The sequence below is a fragment of the Calypte anna genome, chromosome 12 (assembly GCF_003957555.1).
Source record: "Calypte anna isolate BGI_N300 chromosome 12, bCalAnn1_v1.p, whole genome shotgun sequence".
Lineage (NCBI taxonomy): Eukaryota > Metazoa > Chordata > Aves > Apodiformes > Trochilidae > Calypte > Calypte anna.
The window spans coordinates 21,081,012-21,104,018 of NC_044258.1; the positions used below are offsets into that span (position 1 = coordinate 21,081,012).

Consider the following 23,007-nt stretch of genomic DNA (forward strand, 5'->3'; position numbering starts at 1 on the left):
GCATCATATATGGCATTACTGCAGACAACTTTCTGGAATGGAAGAAACTGCTGAGAGAGAGACAGACAGACACTGCCCAGAACTGTATGTACATGGCCTTCACCAAACAGTTTTTAAGTGAAGTTTCTATTCAGCCCACACCTTCTGGCAAATTAGCAGATGGTATTTACTGAAGATCACAAAGAGTTGAGACAGTAAACGAAATTAGGATATAAAGAAAAAGGAGGGACAAACACTTCCTTCACATAGTATGTACTAGTGGCTCTGAGAGTCCAGATTCATTGGCTTTCAATTTCTTCCTGCTTTGATCACATAAAAACCTACCATGAGCAATTCTAGTGTGATCAAAGAAAAACAGAGGTGAAAAGGCCAGGTTTCAGAAATAAAGGCAACAAAGCTTCTCAGTTATGTGGCAAATCAGTTTTTACCATTATTCACACCTTTTGTTTGTGACAAAAACTGCATAATGGGAAGGCAATAGTTACCCATGTAATTTGAGTCTGCCAGAGATGGATGGTAAAGAGAAGACTAAAAAGTTTTGCTGGAGCTAGAAGCATGGTCTAAGGAGGGAATGTTTATGAGATCTTTGCAACTCTGTCAGCAACTCTGTAGAAAGCATAATTATATTAAGCTTGAATCACCTGCAACTGGCAATTTGCTTTTTAAGTAGGACAGCAGAATATCAGTGCACATGGTGACAAGAGAGGTGTGCTGGAATGCCCACGGAGAGGGGTACCTGAGTTTCCTGTGATGGTGGGTGAAACAGACAGAAGCTTTGTCAAAGGAAGGATGGTTGGACAGTGGAGGGCTTGCCTCCACTGCTAATCAGAAGACCCTTAAGGCTGTTACCTAGTTTGAGGGAATTTCTCAGAGCCCAGAATTTGCACCATCACATAAAGTCCTAGGCTTCTGTGTATTTAATGTGTCATGTATATGTTCCATGTATGTCTGGTTTAGGTCACTTGGGCAACATTTGGTTCCTAGAGGGAATTTAAGCCCAGAATGAAGGAAAACCGTAGGATCTAACGAAACGTCATGTATATGTTTGAAAGAGAATCCTGTAGTCCTTTTGGATTTCATGGAGATGGAAGTTTAATCTTGGCTTTGTTAGAGCAAAAAAAGAGCACAGAGTCAACACAGATTCCTTGGATATGAAGCCTGTTCACCAGTACCAGCAAGTCACCAGCAATAGCACATTGCTAGGACTTCAGAGGTACATTTGAAGTTGACATTTCCTCGGCTTCAAAAGGTATCCCAACACAGACACACAGACAATTTTACCAGAGCCTGGCAGGAGGAAAACTTTGGTTTCACTTTTTAGGGGTGTATTTAAAAATTAAGTCAGAGATATTTCTGAGACAACCATTCTTTTAAGTAGACTGTTATTTCAGTATTTCTTTACTTAAAAGAACCTGTCTTTTCTCTAGGAAGAGATGAAGAGAAATTCCTTATTCTTATCCCGAGGCCAGGGAAGAGAGATGACATGCAGATGAGAAATATATAAACACACTCTCCTTCACATCTAGGAAAAAGCACGCCCTGCATGACAAAAACAAATGGAGAAGATAGATGTTTCTCATGATGCTGCATCTGTATGCTCTGGAGGACAGATAAATGGCATATGAATAGCACTGCATTCCAGACAGGCTGGCACTAGAAATTACTCTCTGTCTTCCTCAAAACTGTTTCAGGACAAGACAACTTACAATTATTCACGCATTTCTTCATTTAAAAACATCACTTCTTTATTTAAAAGGAAAAAAAAAAGACCCTCCCAATCCCTTCAAAAAAAAACCCCCAATAATAATAACAATAATAATTATAATAAAAAATCCTATTAGAAACAATAAGGAAGCACTGAGAGTTTGAGTATTACACTCTTCAAGTATGCTGTTTGGATTTTTTTTAAATCTGTGAATATACATATATAAAAAAAAACCTTAAAAGTGCAACCAAGGGCTTCTGCTTAAAGATAAGTATTTCAAGGACTACTTCAAAATACTGTAGCACAACTGTGCAGTTACTGTGTATGGCATGAGGCTTCCACTTCATAAGCTTAGCAAAGTTAGCCAGCCTTATGAAAAGTTACGGCAAGTCAGGCTAGCGCAAATGGCGAACCCCGATGCAGAGCTGCAAAAGAGATCCACATGGTTGTTGTTGTTCTCTTGTTAAGAAAAGAAACCACTCTGAACGCATACATTTGGACATGGAATGTGAGCAGACTTCACAGTAAAAGTTTAGTGTTACAGGTTTGCTGTGGTACCATCACTCAAGGCTGTGCACTAGACTTAGCTTTGCTCCTCTTACGCTAATCACGTTCTCTTCTTCCTGACAGGTTTAGTACAGCAGTTCAAGCCATAATTTAAATTGCCCATTGGTATGCTCCAAATTCTGTATTTTATTTATTTCTTTTGTACACTTTAAAGAATCTTAAGATTTGCATCCAAAGAGAACCATGCTACATAAAAATTATCCAGGATTCTCGCCAAAAAAGAGTTCTTGAATAAAATCTAAAAAATACTATTGCAATGCATTTCGCAGAGAAAAAACATTTTTCTAAATGTAAACAAATTCACTCCGACACTTTGAAACTTCAGCAGAGTAGCTGCTGACTAATCTTTGCCACTTTGCTCTTGCTCACCAGAGCACCGGGAGGAGGACAATGCACATGGTTCCTGCCGCCATCATCTGCGGGGAGACAAGAACCGTTCCAAGTAGCCGGTGAGGGCGTCCCAGTGCTTCCACAAAAAGGCAATGAAAACCACTACAAGTAAAGTGCTGAACGTCCTATTGCGAGTCTTCATGAGGGGCACGACACAGTTGGCCACAGTGGAAACAAAGACAAGAAGGACAGCCATGACAGCCAGGAGGATGTTGATGAACTTCCCAGCAGGTTCCTGGCTGTGGCGTTCTCCAGCCCCTCCAGCTGCACCACTTGCTGCTGCTGTTGCTGCAGCTCCATCTTGGAGATGCGGGTCTGGCACGCTTCCAGTGCCTCCTGTGGGCAAGAACACACTGCTGGGCTGCCAGCACACCATATGCCAGGTGATCGACAGCCCATGGCTCACATGTTACTGTCTGGTGAGGCCAGGACCACCTTGCTTATGCCACACACACCTCTGCAGGACACCAGTCACCAAACCAATGTCACACCTTGCCGTTCAATCTGACTGAGGGTGATGGGCTCCTCATTAACCTGGCATTGCCCTTCATCACACACCACCTCACCTCATTTGCACCAGAGGCTGGACAGAGGGAGGACAAGCCAGGTGAAGCCAGGCTCTGCTCACATTTACCCCTCAGCTGCCACTCTGCACTACCATCTGCCTCTGCCTGCATGTGGTGCAATGGTCACCTGGGATCTCACCATCCTTCCTGCCACCCAGACCCAAGGAGAAGGGACCTGACAGCCCTCAGTGATCATACAGCTTTGTCTGTCCAGCTACCCACCCAGCTGCTCACTTCAGCTTTGCTTTCAGGAGACCACTGAGGGGACAAAAGTGCTGTGTCCAGTCAGTACTCCTCCTCGTCTGGGATGGGCATTCCCAGAGCTTCCCATTTCCATCACCTTCCTTGCAGTTACTTGTGCTTGTCTAACCCCTCTGTGAGCCCATTTGATTCTCTAGTCAACCTGGCAGAAAACTAAGTCAAGCAAAATAGCTGACCAAAAAGGCTCAGCTGCATACTGCTTGCTTAGTGAGCTGAATGAGCTCAGTGGAAGGTCTGGGAATTACCAGGGCCAGGACTGTGCAGCTGGCATCACAGGAAGATCATCTCCTTCTCCAGACTGCAGCAAGCTGTGGCACTGGCACAGCTACAGTTGACACTGCAAGGGTCAGAGAAAGGAGATGTCCAGGAGAAGGCCTAGAAGCACAAGGTTTGTGAAACTGCCTCTAGGAAGAGGCAAAACAGAAACAGGTGGAAGGAGATTATCCTGTACAAAATACCTCTAAGGCACTGCTGATTTGTGGGTGATTATTTCCAGATCTTTTTACCATGCTGAACTTCAAGTGGACCAACCCACAGCACACCACTAGTGAGGTGCAGCAGGTGGGCTACAGAAGGAGAGTTGTCAAACCAAATTAGGCAATGAGACATTTCTGCTCTAAAGAGATACAGAATTACACTTTTTTCCATTGCTCCTCCCTCCGAGTTGCTTTTCTCTGACCTAAAGGCCAGCCTCGGGTATTATCCACAGGTCTGCAGCAAACAGCAGTTCCTCAGACTCATCACTTAAACAGGAACCAGGACTGCTTGCATGAAGACTTATCTCAGTCACTGTTCTTCTGCAACATCAGCCCATGCTCTTAAGTAGTTTTCCATGCAGGAAAATGTAACACTTACCTTTTTCCCCATCAACGATGAGGAATAAATTGTCCCAATTTGCAAGTTTACATTAAAAGCACTGAATGATAAAAGGAAGAATAAAAAAAAGCTAGAGAAATCTCCACTTCAACTAAGTGTTCAACCTTAGGTTTTCCTGCCATATTAAATTAGAGAGGAGAACAAAATCTGAAAATGTTAACATTCCCCAAAGGGGAGCCTCCTGCTTCCTGTCAGAGGCCATGGCACCACTGTCACAGACACTGATTTATTTTAACCTGAACTTAAAGGTCGTCACCTGTTACACTTCTCTGTCGTTGCACATCATGTCTGTGGAGGTCAACAAGACATGCGGGCTTCTCCTCAACTGCGGTCCCTCGGACTGTGGAGCAAACGGATCAGCCCCCTCTAACCACAACCAGGGCTGCAGCTGGACCTCGCCATGTGCCAGAAGCTCAGCCTGATCCATTTCCGGAGGAAACAACCTGGCAGAGGCTCCTCGGGGGGAGGGAAGAGGGAGAACTTTGACCTACAGTTCTCTGCTCACACTATAAATATCTCATGTCAGTGACTGAAACCGAGATGCCTGCTAAAACTAGCCCAAGTACTTAAAATGGATGATAGATCTGTTTCTCACCAGGCCTTTCTTTATAAGGTGTAACAGCTGCTCACATCACTTCCCAGGTCTCTGTGGGAGGCCCTCCAACTCCCTATCTCTATTTCCATAGCTTTGGTCTTATGCATACTGAAAGAAACTTCTCTAAAAATACCTCCTTATTTGGGCAAATCCAACAGAAAGAATTGTTTCCTGACTTGATGCAGTGGTACACAAAGCCACTTTTCCTTAGAATGTGATCACTGCTCTAAAATTAGTGACACAGAAATACACCCTAGGGTCAGTTTACTGGTAATGTTACTGTAAAAAGTTTTCAGGTCACAGCCCACTAGTTTCTAACAACCTGCAAAACCCTGCACAACAAGTGGATGTGGGCTTCCACTTTGATACTCCTCACTGACAAGGGTCAGGACCCCTCCCCAGGGGGGGCCAGCACAGCCCCTCCTCCACAGGAGTGACCTGGAGAGACCCAAGGGGCAGAGAGGGGGGAAAAGCCCTTTCAGGATTCAACAACATGCAGTTTAGTAATAAAGCTACAAGGATTACAATCAAATACTGAATAACAGAAGGTGTTTCACAAGTGACTGAGTTACAGAAAGAGCAGGTGGAAGACAGACCTGGAGTGTCCCTGTCCCTCTCACCCACCTGGATGTCCCGGGCTCGCTCATAAGACTGGTAGGCAATCTTCTCCTCCATGCTGGCCAGCTCCTGCTTCAAATTGAGGATCTCATTCTGGTGGAGCTCAGTCAGGTCATTGAGCTGCTCTTCAAGTCTTTCACATCTAGGAATGGAATAGATGGAGCATCAGCTTTAGTGAGGAGAGCATGGGAGAATGACAGCAGTAACAATCAACAGTGAACATCACAGACATTTACTGAAAACCAGTGTGGCCATCTCATCTATGACAAAAGCACATGTTACAGTGTAAGGCCTTCTACCTGGGAACTGAGGACATTCTTTCTACCAGGTAAGGAAATGTTAATCCTGCTCCTATCCTGGAGAAAACCACACAGAATGGCTACATGACAATTGTCAAGTGATGCAAGAAATGAAGGACACAATTGGAATAGAATAAGTTATTCCCAAAATTTTGTTTACACCAAACCATTCCCTTCTAATAACATAATACTTCTTAAGCATATTCATCTACCCTCAGAACAGTAACAGGCATAAAAATGACACAGAATTACCCATGCCTGATGCCTCAGAGAAAATTATGGCCCTGCCTGATCTTTACATGTGAGTCACATGGATATCTTTGATTTATTTTTTCTTTATCTCTCATGAATGATTTAGCATACCTCACACAGATCATCATATTATTTATAGGGAGGGCACATGAATCACTAACCTGCAGGCTTATTTTCCAGTTTGCTACTGGTGAATGGACTGGACACAGAAAGAGGACTGCCCAAAAAGTGGATTACAACAATTCTGAGAGATGCAGTTTTGTGTCTCATTGAGGGAATTTAAAACTGACTTCAACAACAGATCATCAATACTATTTTAGCACTTCCTAAGTGCATTAGGGACACCTTGCATTTGGATGTTGCATTTCATTTCTGGATTTTCAAACTGAAATTTACAAGCATCCCAGGCTTCAATACCCTTTTAAAATCAGGCAAGCATTTGTGTTACTTCCCAAAAGTAAATATACGCAGAGGGCCAGGCCAGGGCTCAGGGGCCAGGAGAGGTGCACCATCAACATCACCCTCTGCCACTGTTTTCTCATTCCTGGTTCATACAGCGACAGCCCTGAGGTGACTCAGGAGTGTGCAGAGATACTCTGTCTGCTGGGAGTTTTCCACTCAGATTTCCACTGACTGTGTTCTCACTGTAAGCATGTAATAGCTTACTCTATAGCTCTTATCCTCTGACCCTTGATACTAATAACAGAAAAATTGCTAAGGTATTCAGTACAGACATAATTCCTTGCTTTAATTTCAGTTCCCCTTAGATTCCACCTGAATTTGATTTATACACCCCCAAAATGAAAAAAACAATGTTTATCTAGAATCAGTAATTTAATTATAAGTTCTGAAACTAAGGCTAAAGTCCTGCTTCCCTACCACTCCCTCCCAAGATTTTTGGTGCCACATAAGGCTTGATATTCATTATCTGGAGGCACAAGCTAGCCTTTAAAAATAGTCTTGGGGACGTATTTTCAACTGAAAAATCTCAAGAGAATTTTCATTCCAAATACAATATTATTTTAAACTAAGAGGGAGTGAGACACAGCATGACAACTTCCAGCAATAAAACATCAGTGGTCAACCGGACTGAGACAAAAACAAGCTGACACAGCTCATCCCCAAAGGTGCCACAGCAGCTGTGCAGCCCTGGCAGGACACACAAGAGAACTAGTTTCCCAGGAATGACAAGTTGCAAACAAGGGAATAGCCATGTGAAGACTGGCTAATTAAGGAGCCCAGATAATTAATATTGCCATTTGTTCCCACCCACCTTTAAAAAAAAACCCAACTTGCCAACAACCAAAAAATCACAACTAAACCCACTCTAAGTCCCAAAGGCAGCATCAATTACTTGAAATAAATTTACTTTGCTAATATATTACAAAATTCTCCAGCAAGTTTGTTGGAACTTAAGAATTTCTGAAAATATGATTATGTCTTTTAGCCTCCTCCCACATAAACACCCTTCATAAAACAGCTGTTGCCAGGCAGCTTAAATCCTGTTCTATAACAAGAAACAATTGTATTTTAATAACTTCAAAACTACTTCAATCTACAGGAAACATAAGGAAACCCTGCAAATCTGTACAGTTAAAAGCTTAAGCATAATATGATTAGCACAAAGGTTGGCTCCAGCCCTCCCTGCCCTGAACGCAGGTCTACTGGCTTGCTCCTGAACCACGCTTTTTTCCTGCTCAACTCCAGAGCTTTTGCAGTTTGCACCCCAGAATCACCTGTACTTTCAGAAGCCAGTGTGTTAGGCAACTGCTGGAATTGGGTTAGTCAAAAAAACAAAACCACAATGAAAAACAATAGGATTATTTCTGGAATTACACTTCCTCCATTTATCTCCTTTACCTTCCTTGTCCCACTATCTACAATTTAGAAAATCATGGGGTTTTCCCTGCTGTTTTCTACTGGTGTTCACATTCAAAAAGTCAAGAGGGGTTCCTGTGAACAGAGCCAGGACTTTCCTACTGAAGGGTGGTTTGCATTTAACTCGGAGATACTGCAAAAATAAAAGGGACAGGACACCTGTCAAGAAGGTTAAGGCTATACTCACACTCCCCTCTCTCACATATGAGTGCCAGCATCAATGCTAATACCTCTCTTAAAGCATCTCTCAACATGGAGAGGAGCTGTCTGACCCAACAGGCTGCCTGCACTGCTCAGCCACAGTCCAGAGAGGGCTCTTCAACCCTTTTAGACCTCACAGGTTTAGCACTTTTAATCCATTTAAAAATAAATCATGAGAACAGACTGAAGCCCAACTATTAGACTACAGCAAAAATCAGAGAAATGAAAGCACTAGCATTTTAGCATTTTAGAGTTTCTCCTGATTAGAGGGTGGGAGACCTCAATACCCTTTCCAAGGATGCCTGGCCTGTGAAGAAACCCAGACTCTTGGACTGGCCATGCTCCAAATATGTGAGCTCATGACTTCCCTGCGTACAAAACAAGTTCCTAAAGTGACATGAAAGATGAAAATGCTCAGCAGGAACTTTATTTCAGTCTCAATAGCACAGAAAATTCCTGTTCATATCAGTAAACAACTGCCACCTTCCAACCCATGAGATAACCAACAGATTTCAGCACCCACTCCCAATGCAGAAGAAACACAACAATGTCCAGGGCAATGCAGAATCTTCCTTCCTCCATGCCTCAGCCTCCTGGGGCAGCATGGAGATCGGGGCTGGCACATGCAGCCAGCACAGCCCACCCCAGCACCCGGCAGCACGAGGGTGGGAGAACTGGAGTGACTGCACCAGCAAGTCCCAGCCCACAGCTGGTAACAACCCAGCAGCTTGGCAGGCTGGTAGGAGAGATCTGGAAGCAAAAAGAGGGAGGAGATGGAGGAAAACCTGCAAGGCAAGCCATGGCTGATAAACAACTGCACAGATAAACAAGGAAAAACATCAGAACCTGCAAAAAAGTAAAACATCCAAGAAAGAGGGAATAGACAAAGACTGGGTGAGAAAATGCCGTGGCACATGCTTTGTTCCAGCTCCCTGGTACAATATAAACAACACAGTGCTGACCCATGAGCACAAGCTTCTCCAAAATACTTTTTTTTTAAAGCTCTAGCTGAACTCAGTGCTTGTTTGTGAAAGCTTACCAGAAATAGAGCAGAGTTATGAGATATTTATAGCTTTTAAAGCCAGTTATGATTAATTTTGAATCCCCAGCCTCCCAGCTTCAAACCACAACCTCATTCCCATCTTTTCATTTTTCTGGAGAGAGCTGAGGACTGAGCTGGAGGGACAGGCACCAGCCCTCTCTGCCCAGGAAGCAGCACCCTCTCTGCCCTCAGATATAGCCTGCCAGTTCAAAGGGTGATGTTGGCTTTAATCTTCATGACGTTTTAAAATACAGAAGATATCAAACAAGAATCTAGCTTTGTACAATACAATATTAATCCCACTGTGATTAACCCATGAACTGCTTGCAGATCTCCCTGTTCACCTCTGACAGCCTGCAGAGATGTGTGTTGTTTAATTGGTCTTCGTTAGAGGTCACACCTTTAGTGAATTTGTATCAATATCCCATATGGCAGGTCTAAATTACTATCCTTTTAAGCATTTATAAACCAAATATAGATTCTCCTGGCAGTGGTTAGGCTGTATGCTGACCCCAGGGGAGCACTTAGTCATGGTTAATGGCACACAACTGATGTGACTTCATGTTGCACTGGCACAAGGACCTGTCTCAACCTTGCTAAATGGTTCCAGGGAATAACTACCCAGTTTATCTGACAACACTCATCAGTGCCCAAGGTCTTCCATTGTACTTTCAGGCTCTTCTTCAGCTATACTGTGCTTGCATACAGCCTTACACTATGAATGGCTGCTGCTGTATGGGTGGAACAACACCCTACACAGCCACAGACAACGGGACCCCTCTCTTCTGGGGAGCAGAAGATCAGACTTCACATTGCTTGTTCTGTGACTTCATGACAATGAGGCACTAGGAACCAAAGCTGCTGTGCTGGACACTGGTTTCAGTCAAACTGCTGATTGTTGCAAAGCGGAATTAGGAGGTGGTGCTGGTCTGGCTTTGCCTACCCAAGCTCTGCAGAGCACACAGAAAGCTTGCTGTCTCTACAAGATCCTAGCAGGTTAAGCCTTTTCAAATGTTTTCCCAATGACCTGGCACCAGAATGTCTAAAGAGCTGCAGGCAACTCCATGTCATACTGTGGAAACCAACATAGCAAGCGGCAGACAATACTTCAGAAAGCCTGTCCCCACACCCAGCAGCTCTGCTGAGCCTCATGGGTTGTGCTTCACAGCCAGGACAAAGCAATGATGGCCATAAGCAACCTCATTTTAAAAAGCCTGCAGTCCTCCACCAGAACAAGGAATTGGCCTCCTTGTACTTGCTATTTAAAATGTAAAAACTTTAAAACAAGGCCTCCCTGAAGCCACTGTGACCTCTTCTCTGTGCCCTGATCAGGGACTGGCAGTACTTCAGCAACTCCTCTGCCTTTCTATTTCTTCCAATGAGGGGAAAGCTGGTGGAGACAGCAGTTACCCACTTCCAGAGCTCCATGACCTCCATGACAAGAGCAGTACCAATATCTGGCATTTAATTTAACTTCATTGCATTGAGCCCTGCCACTGTGGGGCTACACAAAGGATGGAAGGTGATATCCTAAACTCCGCATATGGGTAGGATCATGTATTTTCAGAGACATCTACAAAAGCTGAATATTTCTTTCTCTTGTAGATGAGGATCTGAGTGTGAAACAACCCTTTTCCTTCCTATTTCTTTCTTGTACATAAAAGGAGAGGTACAGTAGAATAACAATAATTACAAAATTCAGAGATGGGGGGGTGAAATCTTGAAAAGACTACAAAACTTCCCCTGGGAACAGCTCACTGAATAGTGCTAAGCAAGACTCTGGTGCTCTGCAACTCACAGCAATTAATCCTGAGATGAAGTACAGAAGTACATACCTGTACCGCTCCTCCTGCAGAGTCTGCATTATCAATGAGTAATCCCTCTGATAGCGAACCTTAAGGTCCTCAAATGATTCTTCCAGTCTTGCCTGTGTCTCTCGAATTTCTTGAATCTCATGCAATATTGCATCAAACCCTGAGCTCTGCATATCCAGAGTGTTTGTTTTGGAGCTGGAAGCTCCCACAGGCCCCCCTGTTGTGCTGTTGGCTCCCACTGAACCTGATGTGGCACTGGAGCAGTCCTCTTCACTGCCATATTTTGGGCTTGACTGAAAGTTTTGAATAACACCTAGAGCCTTGCCTCCTGTCCCATCTTCCTGGCCCTCTTCTAAGGAGTCTTTCAGATTAGCAATGTTGTCCGCACTCCCAAACTTGTTCCTTATGAGGGAGGCAATCTCCCGGGGTTTGGAAACCACAGCTCCTGCTGCTGAATGTGTGGCTTGGGAGAAACTGGAAAGCCCACCTTTTACACTGTCTACTACTCCCTCACTGAAGCCAGTAACTTTTGCTCCAACATCTTTCAAACCCTGATGCATATCCCTGAAGACATCCTTTGGCTGCCGAGGGATCCCATTCTGCTCAATCTCCCGCAGCTTTCGATGGTAGTGTTCTAGTTTCTTCTGCAGCTGCAAGATGGTCTGGGCTGACTTTTGATTTTTCTTCTCAAACACTTGCTTAATGCGGGCACTTTGCTGCTTGTCTGCATTGTTGGCCAGTTTCAGGTACTCTGCCACATTGTCATCACGGGCTGTTTGTTCAATTTTGATCTGCTCAGTCAACTTCAGTATCTTCTGCTGCAGGTGTGTGATAGCCACTTTTGTGCGCTGAGGATCTGGGGTCCCATCGACAGAGTCTGCATTGATGCTGCCATCAGTGCTTGAGGCCACTGCATTGGAGGTCTGTGCGAGGCTGCTGACTTCCAGTCGCTCGATCTAGGCAGGAAGAGAGAGAAATATGAGTGCTAATCACCAGCTTTTCTCATATAAAACTCTTCCTTCTTTGTGCCAACCAGCTAGAAAAGCGAATGTAACTGCAAAAATGCACTTCTTTTTTTCAGCTGGCCAAGGTATGGTATCAATCAATTGAGCTTCGTGTGCTTTACAGACATCTAGCAAGAGCTGTGAAAAAAGCAAAACCTCTCATAATTAAGCCAACTTAGTGGCCTCAAACAACCAAAAAATCAGGGCCAAAGTAAGACAGGGCACCCAACTCTGGCAGGCTGAGATCTCTGAAGTTTTGGTTCAGGGCCAGCAGCTCTGCCAGCTGGGGAGTAAAAAGACAGGGAAGGTAACTGTGAAAGAGCAAAAGCCACACAGATCAAGTGTACAACAAGCACAAGTTATTTACAGTACTCCATCTGTTTGTGTTTTGAAAGCAAATTATGAAATTTATCAGAAAACAAGAGATCTGCTAAGGTGAGAGCTTGAACCAGAACTGAAGAGCCTGTTGGACCTGTGCTGGGGCAGCTGCCTGCAGCGAGCAGGTGTCTCTGAAGGGAAGGGAAACAGCGAGTTTTGAAGGACAAACCCAATTTTTAGCCAAAACCCCCCAAGCTAAATTCTATTCCAGCACAAACGAGCCAGGCCAAGGAGCCAGAGCGGCAGCCGGCGCTGCTCCCTCGGCTGAAGGACGGCCCGGCCCGACCTGCTGCTGCGCGACCTTCCCCTGCTACCGCCGCGGCACCGGAGAGATCGACCTTACACCCACGGCCCGCGGTACCTTGTCCCGGCGAGGCAGCAGCGCCCGCTCCCAGTGCATGGCTCCCGCCGGCACCCGCCCGCATGGCTGCCCCGCCGCCCGCACAGCCACACCTGGGCCCGGGTCCGGCACCGCCCCGGGGCAGAGCCGGCAGACCAGGACAGCCCCCGCCGGGGACAGCCCCGCCTCGGGCCCAGCTCCCGCCAGGCCGATTCCGACTGCGTTCCGGAGAGTCACGGGCTGGCGAGAGCTGGGGGGGGGGAACCAGGGCTAGGGGGATCAGAGCGGGGGTGGATCAGAGCTGGGGGCCCGTGTCCACCCTCCTTCCCCCGTTCCTCCTCCAGGCCCAGCAGCTCCAAGCTGCCATCACAACGCTGCTGCACTGCCTGGAGCCCGGCAGTCACCTGGGAGGAGAGGCGTTGGTCCCACTTCCAGTGACGTTTTCAAAAAGTAAGTTGGTTACCCATGCAAACCCAAATACACCCATTTTGACTTCTGTAGAGGCAGCCAACAACCCTATAGCATGTTGGACAAACAGGCTGCGGTTCACACTCCACACATTTAGAAAACAGGCTTTAATACTATGTGTTTTTTTTTCTTCTCAGCCCGAGCAGCTTGACTTAAACACTGGGCAGCATCCCAGGCTGTTTTATTCAAACAACTACCACCCAAGTCAAAACTAACTCCCTAAATGCTGAACACATTTCCATGCTTGTCTTGTAAATCTCTACTTCACAAACAAAAAAATCCTATTTGAGTTAATTGTATCCCTCTCTCTAGTTTCAATATTCTGTATTTATGATTTAATGTAACAAAATGAACACCATGCGGTAGACAGGTAGCACGTTTGTGTGCTGCAGGCACCCTGGCTGGCAATGAGCAGGGTAGCAAGGTTCCTTCCCAGCAGCCCTACACTGGGGTTCTGGTTGAACAAAATCAATCAGACATACAGAAAACTCAAGTGATTTATTTTCTAGAGTTCATTTGCTGGAAACATCAGAACATCAGTTTTCACCCTCTAATGACTGCAGAAGTATCAACTGCTTTCTTAAGCAGGTTTAGTTGTAGAAACCCTGGATCTCTGGGTAGATTAATGGAAAATTAGTGGTAGGAATTCCTATGGATCAGCGGGACCAGCAGCAGGCACAACACTGACCCTGCATGGGATATGCTGCCTCTGAGACCCAGGGATGTGTACTTCAGAGTAGCACACATTTGCTATGAAACCTCTTCTTGGAATCTGTGATGTCTTTAAGATTGTCACTGATCTGATTTCTAGGTGTGGTCTACAAGAAACCAAGGCTCCTGTGTGCACAGGGCAGCACACAGCTCACTCCCTGCTCTGCCAACTCACACTAAGCCCTAAAGCAGCACACCGCAGACTTTACTTTTCAGCATACTGATACAATCTTACTACTCATTTAACAGCCTTATAAAATATCAAGCTGGCTTCTCAGAACGCTACCAGGCTGTTTACACCTATCTGTACCTACTCAAGAGTTGGGAAATTTTAGTATTAATGGCAGATGGAAAAAAGAAAGTTCCACAAATTTACAAATTTTCCAGAAAGTACTTTGAAATAATTTTCCCCCCGCAGTAAATACTTTTGTACCTCGACAGTGAAAAGCTGAGCACAAGCAGGCCTGACCCAGCACTGCAGAACCAAACAACTGCTGATCCTGTTGGGCTCTGCCACAGCACAGGTTTTCTCTGAGCAGAAATGTGCACATTTCAGTGACATAGAACTAATGGCACTTCAAAATTATTTTGCAATAAAGTTTCTATCAGCTTAATTTTCTCCCAGTTGGGTCTAATTAGAGTGTGTGTAATTACTATGAATTACACTAACAGTACTCTCTTCCTCTTAGTTTTGTGAGAGGAATTTTGTAGAAACTTTCTCTTCCCCCCTTTTAAAGTCAGTTGACTTCAGCATCTCTCCTCAGGTCTTCCTAGGCCTATGACAGAAAATCAACCAGAACTGCTACAGCAGAACAAACTATGTTGGGATAATTACTTCATAATTACCAGCTGTGTGATTATTAGCCTGGAATAACAAGAAGGGGTTTTTTACAATTCAGAAGCAAACAGCTGTACAAAGAGCTATTCTGAAAACAAACTGAAATAACTTAAGCATTTTCTCTGTATCAACAAGGCTCTAGAGATGGAAGACCCAGCACTAAACTGGGTCCCTGAAAAATGCTAGTGACATGCTATTGATTTAATATGACTGGCAATCTGTCCTGAGAAGATGCTGGTAAATTAACTACTGTAATGGTTAATGTTTATATAAAAATAGGGATTACAATTCAATTAGTCAGTCTCCCTTGCAATCAATTTTCCAGTATATTGAGTCAGTCCAGACCCAGCAGACCTGCCTGCCCTCCTACCAAGCAGTATGCTGAAAACTGCTCTGGTGTTATGCCACGAATCAAATGCAATCATGTGAGGATCTTATGCCTTCTGCCCCTGGAGATCTTGCCACATTCCTAGCACTTCCAGAACTGCCAGGCCTCCCCTTCTGTACAAGTCTTCCCATGTGTCTGCAGTACCCAGCCCCAAAAGAACCTACAGTTTGCATTCTGGCTTTGCTGAAGACTAAACACAGTTGTTTAAAGGCATTTCACCTTCTTCTAAAACTACTTCTGTGAACGCACGTACCGTGGAGTCACTCACCAAGACAATCAATGACCCTGAAAGAGATAAAATAAAAATTTCCAATACAATCACTTTGCCTGCCTAAGATAACAGCGAGAGCAAGGAACCAACCCTGGTAACACAAAGAGGAAATGACTCTATACCTTACTCACAGCAGTTACACAATCATGAGTGATGATTACTACAACACCTATGTGCTCGAGATGCACCTGCCAGGGCAGAGCCTCACATCTGGGTCCAGCATTCCCGCATGTCTGCCAACAGGGCAAGAGCAGGCAGGGACAGGCAGGGACAGACAGGACAGTCAGCAACCCCAACAGAGCAAGGCCTCACAAAACCTTTGAGGGACTTGCATGCCATCAGGCATCCCCCTCTTTGGTGGGGGTCCAAGGTGAGCACCTCCCTAACTGTGTAACGGCATAGCAGGAGGACAGAAAGAATAACTAGTTAGTACGCGCTAACCCAGGGACTGACCCGCACCAGGAATAACCAAGCAATAAAGAACTTGCAGCTGACTTTATTCTTAATAAGCCCCCAGACAATGTTCACCATAAGGCTCCACAAATTGCACCAGCTGGGACGCAGAACACCACAGGAGGGAAAAGTGACCTGTGACTGCTGAGTTTAGCACACACTGAGCTATGGCCCGAGGCACACCTACCACCTCCCACCTACAATTTGGTGGAAAGGACTTTAAGTATCATCAAGTCCAATCACTAACCTAAATAGTCTCCCTGAAGATGGTGTCTCTGACTCTTTTAATTCTCCCTTTAAAACCCAACTGCTGCCAAAGACCTTACCTTCTTGACCTCAAGCTTCTGAAATCTTGAGAACAGATATTTTTTAATTCAAAAGAGTAAGGTTTGGTGACCCAATGCAATAATGGATCTATCCCAAAGCTAGAGTCAAGAAAATTAGTGGTGCTGGTTGAATAATGGTTAATAACAAGGCAGTAACACCAACATCATGGGTAAGGCAAGTTCAAGGGAATGAATAAAACAATCTGAATGGAAAAATAGGAAAGAAAATGGAATGGAAATGAAATGGAAAAATAGGAAAGTCCAAGTATACACATGGACTTGTGGGAACTTGATTTTCGAGATGAAAAAGGATGACACAGCAAAAGAGAAGGCCAAAATAACATTGTGGATGTTTATGTTAGCAGCTTCAGACTTTTGATCAAGGGGGGGACTGCCAATCAGGCCAGAAGTTACAATAATAAGGACAGGAAATGAGGCAAAGCAGAACAAAAATTAAGTAGAGGAACTACGAGGAGAGGGTGGATTTGTAAACAAGTTTATACACATTTTTATCAGAAAGTGACTATGTAAAATGACACGGTCTTTTTGTGTTGTTTTTGTTTTGTTGTTTTTTTAAAAAAAGTATTTCTGGTTTCCTCAGTATGCCTATATCCCATGTCATTACCTCAGAGACAAAGTTATTGTTAACACTTCCCAGAGAGTAGTTTGGGTTTTTTTTTTTTCTTTTTTTAATGCATCAAGCTCCTATCTGATAAACACAGACTATGATTGTATCTTACATACTCATTTGTGAAGAACAGAGCTTAATTTTCAGTTTGCAAGTTAAATTCAATTTGCAAAGCAATGGAGCAAAGTGGAGTCTAGGAGAACAAACACCTCTGTGTGATCACTACAAAGAACAGCCACATACGAGAGCAAGGATTTCTCCCCTTCTGAAAGATTTTCTCTGTGGAAGTGAAAGATGCAAGCCATCTCCAAATATTTAGTCTAAAAGGCTCCTGTACCTGGCACAACTTCTGCAGTTCCACACTTATTTAACTTATTTTTATTTATTTTTAGTTGTAATATTTTTCTGCAGGTACAGAGTGTTACTGTACCAAAATTTGCCCTGGAACCAGTATTCCAAAGTTGATCCAATCACCAATTTATAGGAAAACACAAATATTACAAAACATCAGGAGTCATGGTTCCTGTGAACCTATTTCTTTGTCGTTCCTGTATAGCATTTCTTGATATATTGTTGCCTTAGTTTAAGCTTTTCTAATATAACGTACACACAGTACATCAGCTAATACTACACTTGCCAGAAAGTCATGCAATCTATTCCTCCCCTGTGCAGCCCTAGTGTATTGTTTAGCCTTGAGTGCTGTGGCCTGCTCCTACATTAGCACTAATGACATCCCTAAGATTGCTCAAAGTGGCAAACTTAGTTTCTCAAAGACAAGGAGAAGCCATGTAGGCAAGGGCAGTCACTGCAGCAGGAGAACAAGCATGCTCCTCGGAGCTGCACACACAGCATGTGTGCCTTCAGAAACCTGGAAGGAGAAAATGCTATGCCAAGAGACATCACAGAGCAAGGTGTGTCCAGGGGATGACGAACACTCAGCAGAGCAAGGCAACAGGGCACATGTCTAGAAACCCACAGCAAACACTGAATAACTCAGTACTGCATTGCTTTCTGTAAAAAGGGAGAAGCCTCACCTAGGACTCCATCTAGAGACCAATCTCACTGCAGCAGCATCCCACGACCCCAGGTGAAAAGCTGAGGCTCCCCTGCCAGCAGAACAGACATCTGATTTAGAGACCACAGAACATCCTATCCTAGTCTTACTACCTCTTCCCCAGCTCTGAAGCAGGTGACCTGATGTTACACATACCAACATGCAAAGTACGCTCAGCCTGGATTGTGGAATATCAATCATCCCCCTCCTCTCCTGCTGCCCTCCCAGTGGTCTGCACCACTCCAAGTACATTTTGAGCAGAGCAGTTCCCAAAATCCACTTGTGTATTACTTCTGTATCTGATGAATGCTGTGAGAAGAGACCCAGATATTCACAAAGGAAACCAATGTCTGTTAAAGAATGTCTTTAGACATACATACTGCAAACACAACAGCAACGCTATGCGATTTCTTAACCATCTTCTCTGCAGATGATAACAAACTGTTTTTTTCTCCAAGTGCTGGAGCCTCAATGCACTGGAGAGGTAACTGCAACAGCTTTTAGAGAGGTATCTTCTATTTTGCAGTGGAGATAGAGTGTCAAAGCCCTTACTGTCTCTCTTCAATATTAAATAAATACGGAGGGAAAACACTGTTTATTGTTAACTCAGACTTGTGAAAGGGCAATGCCTAACTACGCAGCTAAATGAAACCAAATAAAAGTACTTATTCATTTCTGAAGGTCACTGACTCCATGAAAAGCTGTACACTCTCACTCTTTTTACCTCGAAGAAAAATATGATTCTGCAGTTTGTTTATCACATCCTGAAAATACCTTTTGCACAGCTAAAAGAGCAAAACAGAAGTCACATTTAGAAAGCTACTAATTCCAATCTCTAGCCCCTTCTTTCATCTTTCATTGCATCACACAAACCAAACCCCAAACCAACACAAGAACAACAAACAAATGAAAAAAGCAACATCCCATTTGAAAGATTGCAACACTCACTCAGACAGGAGCCTTTTTCATACTTCTCAGCTGCTGCAGCGAAGAGAAGCTACAAAAAACAAGCACAGAAACTGAACAGCAGTGCCCGGAGGAAAGCGCAGTGCTTCCAGGCTGATGCTGCAAAACGAGGTCAAGTTCCGCTGGAGGTTTAAATAAAACAGCCCAGTAATCTCAGCAATGCCGCAGGTCTGCTCACCTTCCAGGGCTCACAGAAGCCGCAGCAGGGGCAGGTGCAGCAGCACCACATGAACATTCCCGCAGCGGGTCCCGCCGGGGCCGCCCCATAGCTCTGCCGGGATGCGGGATGCGGCTGCTTCCTGCGGGCCCTGCCCAGGGCATGGCTCTCGGCCGGGGCTGGGGCTGAGGCTGGGCACCGCTCCTCCAGCCGGGAACGCCGAGACGGAAGATGGACTGCGGGAGAAGAAGCTGCAGGGCTTTCCACTCTGTGCTCCAGGCACGAAGCTATTTTAAAAACTGCACCTTTGAGCCAAAAAAACTGTAGAGGATAATGGGCAACCAGATGGGAGCAAATCAACAGAATTGAGGCAACTGACGCGTTCCTTAGAACACACTGAACAAGGGACTTGTCAGCAAGACTCAAGAACTAAAAATGGAGATTCCAAGATGCACAGCAGGACGTAAATCCACCTATAAACTATACACTCTATTTATAGCACCACTGAAACACTGCCAGTTAATAATCACTAAATAAATTTTTCAGAAGATTAATGTGATCTCCTGGAAGGCTGAAATGCTAATTGGAAAGTAATTGTCACAGAAGGACTCAAGCAAAAACCAAAGCCAGCAGCAAAATTTTAAGCAGAGCTGTCACTGGTTAAAGAAGAAACCTCACCACCTCTTAACCACTACCTTCAGCCTCCTTGTCACAGAAAAGGTGCTTTACTGTCATATTTAGAAGACACGAAGTAAGGGCTCACCACCTGTCTGTGACAGCCCTGACACTCAGCACCTTATGCCATCAAGCCCTACTCCTTCAGACCCATTTTTAAAAATCCACCTTTACCTCACAGCTGCCTCTTCCCCTGCCCTTCTCCTCTTTTTCACTGCTATTTCCCCTTTGTGGCAAATACTGTCACTCACCTAGGACAGAGACAGATGATCATGAAACCAAGCCATATGTAATATAAATATGAGATCTTCAGAATCTTTATCTCAGAATAAGCAGGGTGCTCCCCACGGCTAACATACCATGAACTGACAAAAACAACAGAACGAAAAGGGGATTTTAGAAGTTTCCTACATGCAGCATGTCTGCAGCCAGCATGGATACAAGGAGGAAGCTTTCCATGTTTTCTTTTTCTCTGTCCCTTTGAGACAGGTGACTCCTATAGTCTCTCAGAAACATTACAGTGGCTGAGCTTTGGAGGGTTTCTTAACCATTCTTTTAACTTGCAGTAATGCACAGGTAACGTGAAGAAATTCTGCACTGAAGTGTTAATTCATAAAATACATGTTTGAGCTATGTAACAGAGGAAAAAACTCTTGAATGACTCCAAACATGGGCAACACGGAAGAAAATATTACTAAGAGCAAAATGAAGTTTCCGGTAATAAAAAGAAAAAATATAAATGAAAATTTGGATTAGAGGAAAAAAGCTGAAAAACCTGTTTTGAATTATACTGGTATGCCAAACGGCACTTTGGGAAAAGCGTTATGATCAAAAAGCAAGTTAGAGCAAGGGGCATTTAAAACAGGATTTAAGAGTTAAAAGCCTACATAAAGAACAATACAATCTCATTCATACAGAAGACAAACCATACTGGTATGCAGACATTAAAAGATACATCCACAGAAGCATTTTGTGATGCTGAGAACAGGACATGAAGGACAAAGGATGAAGGGAAAGGAAAAAAGAAGGTGGCAAGCAAAATCGTTGGTGCAATTCTGCAACAGGGCCGCAGGTGGTCACCAAACTGTCTGTATCAGTCAGACATGGGCTCACCCTCACCTCACTTGGTGTGGGCAGGCAGCAACAGGCACCAGAATGGCTGTGTCAGCAACATGCTCTGCATCCCACCCTGTAATACACTGCTATAACAGGAATTGCCCCCAAACCATTTCTTGTTCAGCAAGTTAGGTAAAGAGATCAGCACTGCTCCAAAGCTGAGGCACAAACGTGCAAAGAATGTGAATGGAAACAAAACAAATTTAACTTACCATATTAATACATACTCAAAGCAGCAGTATAGTGGCTGCAAATTATTGCAAAAGGCAGAAATTACCGGAAATCTAAAACACTTGTTTTACCGTCTCTGTTGGGATTCTCAGGACTAAATGTTCAGGGTCTCTAAAAAACTGATTACCTTATGGGATTATTAGAAACTAAGAATCACTGATCACAAGAGCACTGCTCTAACAAATGGCTGTGAAGCTGTTGTTAAGAAGGTTTTTAAAAAGGAATTGTTGGTATTAGCCACTGACCTATACTAAATGAGAATCCCATCCCACATCTGCAAAATGTCTGGACCCAGGCAGTCCTCTAGGGCACACAGAAACACAGAAGAGTTTTACAAAGATCCACTGCATGGCACTGCATTGCACAACCACCAGATAATTTCTGACTTATCAGCTGAGCTCCACACTGACAAGAGGCAAGAACCAGGCCAGAAGGCATCCACGCTGTTGCAAGAGTCTACTGAGAAACCTGCCTGAGCTAAAGACATAAATTGAAACAACTTCTACACTTGAGTTAAGTTCAGGGCACACCCTAGATTTTGCATTGCAATCTAAGACGACAGTGAGAAATACAGAAAAAATAAAAAAGGTCACAATGCATTTTTCCAAGGAACCATTTTACATTTTCATAGCAGAATTCACTCTCACAACCCAAAATCTATACTGAGAAGCCTCCAGGCTTCTAAGACCTTTTATCTATTAATGATAGCAGATCCCACCTAACAGAGGTGAAAGAGAGGTGAAATTTCTTGTACAGAATGTCATGAGCCTTGTTTAGGAAGCAGTTTATGTTGGGTACAACCTATCTGAGTCACAGGAATTCTTCCTACCATTCAGTTAGAGCATTTCACCATATTAAGACAACAAACAAATTCATGGAAACACATGAAAATATGCTCGTTATTCTACTTAACATACAGCATTCACAAACTTTACAGAGTAATGAAGCCAAAACCAACCTACCAAGCTGAGCACCCCCTCCATTACGAGGAACAAGTTTCCCTCCTCATCAAAGAGGAATGCATGTTTTCTGCAAGAAGTTTTGTCACACTCGAAAACCGCAGCAACAGTTCACTCATGTTTTGTGCTGTTAAGAGTAGACTTCTATATCCACAAAGAACTAGAACCATCATAAAGAGCATCGCCAGATACTCTTCTGTGCTAAAGGAACTGAAACAGGTCTGTAATGGGTGCAGTGATTCCATTGGGCTCCAGAAGCCTTGGAGGAGAGGCCAACCACCGCCACAGCAGAAGCCAGAAGGTGGGACCAAGCTGCAGCAACGTGGGGGGACGCAGATGTGCCCGGGTATCCCAGCCAAGAACAAAGAGAAAAAGCCTCATAAACAGAGGGACAGGGAGAGGATGGGGGCTGCCAGGGACCAGCCCCTTTCATGACACCTTTCCTCTGCTGCCAGACCCTACTGTAACAGCAGCTTCTTTGCACTCTACAGCAATTCTTCCCTGAAGTTACTTAGTAAAATTGGAGAGAGGAGCAGTGGGGAAAAAAAGAAGGCAAATGAGCTTTACAAGCTTTGATGCAGCTTAAAAACTTACAGAGATTAGATGCTCATATGACCCCAGAATAACTCGAAAATTTTCGAGACCCTTAAAGCAGGAAGTTTAAGGAAAGAATACAGCAGAGGCTAGACCCATATATTTGAGGAAATCTGAATGCTGCCAAATATTAAGTAATGAAAAACAGGAAGTGAGAGAGCAAGAAACTGGTAGGCTCTCACTGAGCTGTTCCCTAAAGATGTGAGAAAATGCAAGGTCCAGGCCCTCTCCTTCCTCTCAGCACTGCACATGGACCAAGGGATGTTTTTGGAGACCAGAGGTGCACACCTGGCTGATGAGACAAAAACCCAGCATCAGCAGGCTCCACACAGCAACAACCAACACTGCCCTCAGTGTCCATGAAATTGGGGAAGGAGGACACAAAA

The 23,007-nt window shown here is 44.3% G+C and overlaps 1 protein-coding gene across 1 annotated transcript in view; it reads right to left on the reverse strand.

The window, feature by feature from the left end:
- Positions 1-1,782: 1,782 nt before the first annotated feature.
- TMCC1 (transmembrane and coiled-coil domain family 1) overlaps positions 1,783-23,007 on the reverse strand; it is a 70,678-nt gene continuing 49,453 nt past the window's right edge. The window contains 4 exon segments of the mRNA XM_030458286.1: positions 1,783-2,890; positions 2,893-2,998; positions 5,585-5,720; positions 11,086-12,020. Coding sequence (XP_030314146.1) covers positions 2,685-2,890; positions 2,893-2,998; positions 5,585-5,720; positions 11,086-12,020 — 1,383 coding nt within the window. The 3' untranslated portion in view covers positions 1,783-2,684.